The sequence below is a fragment of the Micromesistius poutassou genome (assembly GCF_964030765.1).
Source record: "Micromesistius poutassou genome assembly, chromosome: 19".
Taxonomy (NCBI): Eukaryota; Metazoa; Chordata; class Actinopteri; order Gadiformes; family Gadidae; genus Micromesistius; species Micromesistius poutassou.
Genome location: NC_140289.1, coordinates 648,533 through 656,354, shown reverse-complemented (window position 1 = coordinate 656,354; position 7,822 = coordinate 648,533). Strand labels below are relative to the sequence as shown.

The 7,822-nt window shown below is 45.2% G+C and overlaps 1 protein-coding gene across 2 annotated transcripts; it reads right to left on the bottom strand.

Annotated features, from left to right (window-relative positions):
• Positions 1-419: 419 nt before the first annotated feature.
• On the bottom strand, positions 420-6,868 carry LOC311364053 (protein ABHD1-like). Of its 2 annotated transcripts, XM_084484059.1 has the most exons (10): positions 6,599-6,868; positions 6,328-6,503; positions 5,972-6,132; positions 5,603-5,785; positions 4,793-4,838; positions 3,358-3,470; positions 2,626-2,799; positions 2,477-2,525; positions 1,137-1,302; positions 420-715 (listed from the first exon to the last, which is right to left on the bottom strand). In XM_084484059.1, the coding sequence occupies exons 2-10, from the start codon at positions 6,442-6,444 to the stop codon at positions 507-509; spliced, it is 1,218 nt and encodes a 405-aa protein (XP_084340185.1). In that variant the 5' UTR covers positions 6,445-6,503; positions 6,599-6,868; the 3' UTR covers positions 420-506. The 2 variants fall into 2 exon arrangements, with proteins under 2 accessions (XP_084340185.1, XP_084340184.1); XM_084484058.1 differs by having other exon boundaries at positions 6,328-6,868.
• Between the last annotated feature and the right edge of the window lie 954 nt (positions 6,869-7,822).

Below are 7,822 nucleotides of genomic sequence, written 5' to 3'. Positions count from 1 at the left end.
CAGACACTACAGTTCACATTCTGAGGTAACTGAATGGTTCCTTCTGTGCATGGTGGACATGAGCTCAAAACCAGGCCGTTTACCACTGAGGTAAAACAATGCATGAGTGAAGATGCTATGAAAGTGGGATAATATTAAGAATATAATAATGATAATAGCAATAACAATACAATAATTATAAGAATAAGAATTACATAATTATATTATTATACTGCTTATAATAATTAATATAAATAATAAGGACATTAAACATTATTATTATTATGTCATAATAATATCAGAATTTGTAATAATAATACAAATAATAATCCTAAAAATAATTAGATTATGTCATAATTATATCATAATACTACTTATAATAATAGTACAACAACTACCAGTAATAGTACAACAACTACCGGTACCACTTCTTCCTACTTCTACAAATGAAATAATACTAATCACACAAATAACGCTGCTGCGCACCCTGTGTTCCCTCGTCCGAGCCCGAACCGGTCTGGGGTCGGTCAGGCACCCACCTCCTGCTGCTGCCTGCCGCACGCCCGCCTCAGCTCCTCCGTGTGCTCGAAGCCCGCCTGCATGAACTCCCCGGCCAGCCGGTCCATGTAGCACTCGCCGCGGGGCAGCAGGCCCTCCAGGAAGCCCAGGTGGCCCCCGTGGGCCGTCACCAGCAGGGCGACGTTGGTCAGGTGCTGCACCGTCGCCATGGGGAGGCCTATGAGAGGGGGGTGGGGGGGGGTGATGGGACAAGGGGTCAGAGGTCAGGGGGTACGGAGTCAGTCAGGGTCAGGCAGGTTTAGACGAAATGGGAAACATGGATGCAACTGATTTTTATTAATAAAATATCTTAATAAAAAATAATATTTTTGCAGCCAATAAAAGACCAATAAAGGAAATTACTTTTTTCCTATTACTCCTTGGGATGAGCAAATCCCAAGGAGCTGCTCCAACCCCAGAATATACATCGATTATCAGCCGATAAATTAAAATCTAACCCCCAGATATCGCTCTATCTGCATCGGCCACTAAAATCCAGGCTCTAATTGGAACCCCCTCACCCCCACACCTAGCCCGCCGTCTCCACCACCCTGCCCTCCCTGGTCCCTGTGGGGTCACAGAGCCCCCGGCCCACTCACTGCTCCCGGGACACAGCGGGTCGTCGGCGGCGTTGAGACAGAGGACGGGCGTGGCCGTCCGGGGCAGCTTGACGTCCGGGTTGGCCTCGTTGTAGTAGTCCGCGCACGACTTGTAGCCGTTCACCACAGAGGTGAAGCGCTCGTCGAATTCCCGGATGGTGCGCGCCTGGACGTGGATCAGGGAAAAGAGGGAAGAGGTTCATCACTACGGGAACGTAAAAGGGAGTCACATCCAAAGTGACTTAGAATAAGTACATTTGTCAGAAGAAAGAGAAACAACAATATATCGGTCGGTACTGTCGGTACAGTAAGGATGCTCGTAGAATGCTTTTTTGAGTGAGATATGCATTTCTGAAAGTACCCCGCCTACAGTTACCAAACGAGCCAGTCAGTTTCGGCGCCCCCCTCCTACGCAGGAGGGGGGGGGGGGGTACATTTGAATATTACCACCCACTTCCCCATTCCCCTCCAATCAGAGCATAGATACGATGTTGCGGCCCAGCGGACGAGCGATGGGCGGAGATGTTCGCGCCTTTCAGAAGCAGGGAGATTCCATCTAATTTGCCATGTGACTGCCTGGCAGGGAGTCCGCTGGAGCTGCCGGACTGCCGCCGAAGCTCCCCCGCCGCAGTCCGGCAGCTCCAGCGGGGGAGCTTCGGCGGCAGTCCGGCAGCTCAGCTCCGGGAGTACAATCCCTCTCTCCTCCATGTCGCGGTTCAATTTGGACTTCAGGGAGTCAAAGCCAAAGTGCCTTTTCCCCAAATTATTCTCAACCATGGCCGAGATAACCCCCACTACGAGTCTTTACTTGTTGTGGAGAAGAACCAGAGACGTCAGACGCAGTCTTATTGTGATTCGTAATATCATACGAGGCACACATAGCTTTTGGCCGTGATATTAGATATTATATTATATAGATACCTATATAATATTATTATTAATATTATATAATATTATACTATAGAGATAAAGAGCTCCGGGAGTCCGCAAACGGCAACAATCACTTCTCCTCCATGCTGTGGTTCACTCTGACAGCTCATTGGTCAATGGGCAGCAGCTAATTTGCATGAAAGCTACAGACACCAGAAACAGCACATTCTGAAGGGACTGAAACAAAGCGGAATAGCGGCGAGATTTTATTTTTTTCCTAAAAGCTATTTCCAGCAAACAGCTTCAAAAACATGTTTTCTGGAACTCATATACTATGTTTACTTGTTGGGAAAACACCATAATATGTCTCCTTTAAGTGCCAAGTGCCAGAGTTTAAATCGTTAAAAAGGGGGTTACATTAAACGGAAAGCATGCATTCTAGGGACGTTAGGACGCGGGAAAGTCCGTACCTTCATCACATGGTCTATGTCCACCACTTTGTCCAGCACTTTACGGTTCCTTTAAAAAATATTATTATAATTTATTATAATTTCTTAATAATTAATACATTCATAACTCGTTGAAGGGATGGCTGGGGAGAGGGGGCGGCCGGTCCGACCTGCTGATGGCGCTGCACAGGTTGGCGGCTAGGTGGCGGTTAAAGAGCAGCCAGTTGATTGGCTGCTCCACCGACTCGGCGGACTTCTGGGTGTTCCAGCAGACGGACAGGGTGAGGGCGGCCACCAGGCCGGACCGCGGGCCCTTATCGGCCAGGTAGTTCAGCACCAGCATGCTTCAGAGACACATCAGGGTGAGAAGAGGTAGTGTTCATATCAAAGAAAGGCTTCGTTCCTGTTTCTATTTATCTGTGTTTCATTCATTTAGCAGTTATTGCGTGATTGGTCAATCGGTTAATTGGTCCATCGATCGGTTATTAGCTAGTTTTTGTAAAAGATTTCCCACACGTACACAAGACAACTAAAAAAATAAACAAATTAAGAACATAGTACACCTACATACACTTCAACATAAACATACACTCAAAAGTACAACCGGAAAACAACGCCGCTGCCTCAGTCAATTACGAACCAGGAAAATCATCACGGACAGAGGACAAGTAACAACAACCCCAAACACGACAGACACACTCCTAGCAACTATTCTCCAGAGTACCAACCAAGCCGAGCATTCCCAGATCATAGGGATGAGAGGCACCGGGAATACCAAGGGTGCATATGACACAACTGGGGTTTTGAGGTAATTTCACCTGGAATAATTTATGGTGGGTTGATTTATCCTGAAGTGACAAGGTTAAAAAAAGAGTCAAAACCAAATTCAAAAGGACACTTACCCGCCCATAGAGACCCCGACACCCAATAAGGGGGCATGTGGGAGGAGAGCTTTAACGTGGAGGATCACATGATCCAGGTCTGCAGTATTGGCAACACAGAAGGTGTAGGGTGTCTGGGGAGGAAGGGCATGAGGTCAGGGGGCTGGGCAGCAGGGATTGTTGAAGGGTGGAATTACTATAACCACCCGCTGGCTCCGCTCACACAGACACCCACACTGACATTCATTAACTTCACATCATGACAATTGAGTGTGTTTAGGGATTTTTAGAAGTGCCTTGCATGCAGTCACTTACAACTGGAATCAATGCATTGATGTATTGACGCATTGATGGATTGCTTGTATGCACGATTCCTTTTGTACCATCTATGTTCTGTTTACAGACCATGTCCACTGCCAATGCATTATGGGGTAGTGCAGTTTAAATTTGAAGTGGATTGATTTATTGATTGCAAAGAAATCGTTACTGCAGATGGTGGAAGGGTTTTCAAATATAAATAATTAAGAGTAATGTGACATGGACAGATACCTATTAAGCTGGAGGGCCATGCTCTGTCCTTAAACCATTTCAAAGCAAAGGGGACATTTAAAGACCACTTAGACTGATCCTGAGATGTACTGGAGTTGAAACGATGAGTTTGTTAGTAGTTGTCGTTACTAGCATAGGCGTGTTGTCAAAGATTCAGGCTGACCCTCTAGACACGCATGGAGGTGATGCTTAATAATTCATGATCATGGGAAGAGTTACAAGACACAGAATATGTACCACATAACTAAGTCTTCAAAGCACAAAGGGGAAGTTATAAGGGAAGAGGAGAAGCACTAAGGAATCCACTGTGGCTGTAAATTCAACACTTTACACTTCACGTCATGACTTATTATCACTGTTTTAGTTTCTCTATTTATTATTACCTGCTTTTTTATTATTATTGTGACACTAGAACTTATTTCTACATAATTTTATTTTAACTTATTTGTACTTCATTGTCATCTTGTATGGTTGCTGCTATGTGAATGATGAGCAACCAAGCCAAGAACTTTACTCTTGTGTACATGTATAATAACACTAAAATAAACTCTGAATCTGAATCTGAATCTCTGAAGGACAGAGTACTGTACACTATGTATTGTTTGTCAATAAATGGGCATAACTGAAGAAGATATTCCGTTTGTCAGCCCATGGACTAGGCTACTAGTTTGTTTGGTGAACATGGTCAGAGGCTTCACCAGCTGAAACAGTTAGTTCATCTCTAGCTAGAAAACTGTTATGAGGGATGACACATGGTCATGGGTTCGAACCCTTGAGGCGCATTTTGTTTTTGAATTCCAACATTGCCAAGCATGTCAATACTAACATGACTACTGGTCTCACACGGAAGACACACGCTGCAGATTTACAATGGATGGTTGGAGTTCTACATGAACACTGGACTCACCAGAAGCTCCTCTCCGTCGAAGCCTCGGTTGGTGAACACCACACACCTAGAGAGAGGAATGTGTGGGAGGAGAACTGTGTTGAGGCCCAATCCTGGGCCTCAACACAGCCGCCAGAAAACCAAGCTACGTAACATCTCATCCTTGTGTCGGCTGTCTGTCCCTCTGTCCATCTGTCTCCTGGTCTCTGCCCTGCCATGCCTGCAGGACTGGGACTTTTCTCTAGCGATTTCAATGAGTTGTTATTAAAAAAATAATAATTTAAAATAAATAATAATTATTAATTAAATTATATTATATATATATTTTAAATATAATTTTTGTGTGCTTTTATTGCATAAAAAAATCTGCCCCCCCCCCCCCCCTTCTACTGATACAGTATATGATAACAGGCCGGTCTTGCCCTCTCGAATATTGACGTACGATACAAAGGTCAATGCAGCGTCTGTGAATATATGTCAAAGGTCCGTGCATCAGTATGTGGCGCAGAGAGGGGCACCAGGTGATATGGTTCACCTGGGCCATCTTTATAAGTCCTGCCACATCACTCTCCCTCTCTACGCTCCACGAGCAGTAAAGCTGCCACCACTATATGGGCTTTGTATCCTTGTATATCCTTGTATAAATATCCTTGTATTTGCTTTACACTGGTTTGCATTGATGATCTCCCTTTTTTTGTTGCTGCATGCTGTCCTCTGAATGTCATCTGAATGGTGCCAACAGGACCACAACGCGATCGGTCACTGTGCCATTAGTTAGCCATACATATTGACTTAAGACAGTTTGGACGAGGGCGAGCAGTCTCAACTGACCTGTATCCACGGCGAGTGGCCTGGCTGACCACGTGATAGACGTAGAGCTGCTGGCTGTTCCCGGTCAGCCCGGGGAGGATGAGGACGGTGGGGCGCCTGGCGGACGAAGGGTAGGCCTCGCTGGACACGTTGTCCACCCAGTCCAGGGAGATCCGACCGCCGTCGGCTGTCCGCAGCGCCTCACTGTGTATAGGGCGGTTATAACGCTGTTTAATCCCCCACACGAAACACATTAAAATTCTCTTGAAGGCGATTTGACAGGTGAACCCCAGATCTGAACGGTGCACTGCCAGCCTCGGCCAGATCGAGAAACATAGGATATAATACATAATAGATAATATATGGTCTCAGTCAGAAGAGGGGTCCTACTTGCGATAGGTGACATGGGGTTTGGACTTGATGAGCAGCGGGAGCAGCGTCTGGAGCCGGCCACCCCAGCACCAGGGCGTGGGACAGAAGCGGTGAACCACTGCGGGGCAGTGCTTGTGGAGGAAATCCCGGAACGCATCACTGCACACCAGCACCGGCGCCTGAATCACAACACACCGCAAATCATTTAGAATGTGGATATCTGGACGGATGGATCAATGCATTAACTGCACAAATTAACGTGAATCGCTGTCAGATTTGTGAAGAAGTGGGTCGTACCCGATTACCGGCTAACAAACACAGACAGTAATCCGCTAGAAAAATGGTGTGACAGCTCTCCCCAGCCTTCCACTAACCTGGCATTTGCGAGCCCATAGGTAGTACATTAGGGCGGCGCTGCAGAGGGCTAGGGTGACAGGCCTGGGGAGGTACCTGCATATCCCCGTTACTTCCAAATGGGAGGACAGAAGCATGACAAGGGCGATGCTGCCGTGGAGGACCGAGAAACGCTCCTAACGGTGTCTACGTCAGGCTGCAATGAACGGCACACCAAGGGGCTCCAGTTGGCATTTAACCAGACGCGGTGTTAAACAGACTATCACGAAGATAACAAACGCATAATCTTACTTCATACAAATGGCATATATCTTATGAGGGAATGGCTTAGTGATCGCGTCTCCCTCCCGGCGCGGCTCTCCTCCTCGGCGAGCGGTTACTGGGTAGTACTGGTCTCACACCACCGGTGTGTCGCTGATGGTGATCCTGTCTGCGTCTCGTCGCCTACCTGTCAGACAGGTTCTCCTAACAGGACGTGAGGAGGAACCGAACAGGACCCTTTGTCGCCCCGGACAGGTGGAAAGTAAGAAGATCCGAGCGGAAGAGCGCGTCGGCAGTAAGGCAGGAGTCACGGGGGCTGCGGGGGCTCTAGACTCCGGAGATGATCCGGACTTGTTTCCGTATACCCCAGAGCCAGGGCTTCCTGTGAGCTGTTTAAGCTGTTTTTGATTAAGAACATGGCAGGGATCAGATCAACCACCCGGGAGGAAATGTGGAGCTTTAAACGAAACGGTTCCAAGCAATATCCAAAACATGTAACGGAAACGGAAATCTATCGAGTCTCTCCCCGACTCTCCAGCATCCTAATAATATCAATAAACAAATAAATAATAAATAATAAATCAAATCTTTGTCCACTGTATAATTGGTTTAAAGGTTTAGTGGGGTTTCGGCCTAAATATGGTGTGCCTTTTGGGTAACACTTTATAATAAGTAGCCATAATAAATAGCAAACTAGTCATTACCTAACCCTTTGTTAATATTTGTTAATGGTTACTAAAATATCTATTTGGCACAAGTTAATAGTTTTTTCATCATTAATTAAATATTAGTTGTGTGCATAAAATCTGTATGTTAATGTTTTAATAAATATAAATCAATCTATTAACTAATATTGTATTAATATTTATTAATAGTTAACTAAATGTATTTTTGGCACTAATTAACAGTTATTTCTTACATCATTTAAATGTTAAATGTTTATTTACAAACTATATTAATATAAAAGTTAATGACATTATTATTTAACTAATTGTTATTAAACTGTGCTTCTGCCTATCCCAATATGAACCACTCCTCATAGGACCCTTACAATAAAGTTGGTTAAGCTTAATTAATATATTAGTAATACATAGCTATCAGCGTGGGGCCCACGCTAATGTATAAATTCATATTATTTGCCGTTTTAGTTTGCGATGATGTCACTTCCGGTTTGGTCACTTTCTGTGATGTCTCTTCCTGTTACTTACCTGTGTAGAAGGTACACTTCTAGAACCACTAACACATATATTAAAG

Coding starts and splice junctions, on each gene's coding strand:
- LOC311364053 (XM_084484058.1), bottom strand. CDS start 6,444: ATGCTTCTGTCCTCCCATTTGGAAGTAACGGGGATATGCAGGTACCTC. Junction 4,839..5,602: donor GCCACTCGCCGTGGATACAG/GTCAGTTGAGAC, acceptor TCCTCTCTCTAG/GTGTGTGGTGTTCACCAACC. Junction 2,526..2,625: donor CTGTGCAGCGCCATCAGCAG/GTCGGACCGGCC, acceptor TATTTTTTAAAG/GAACCGTAAAGTGCTGGACA.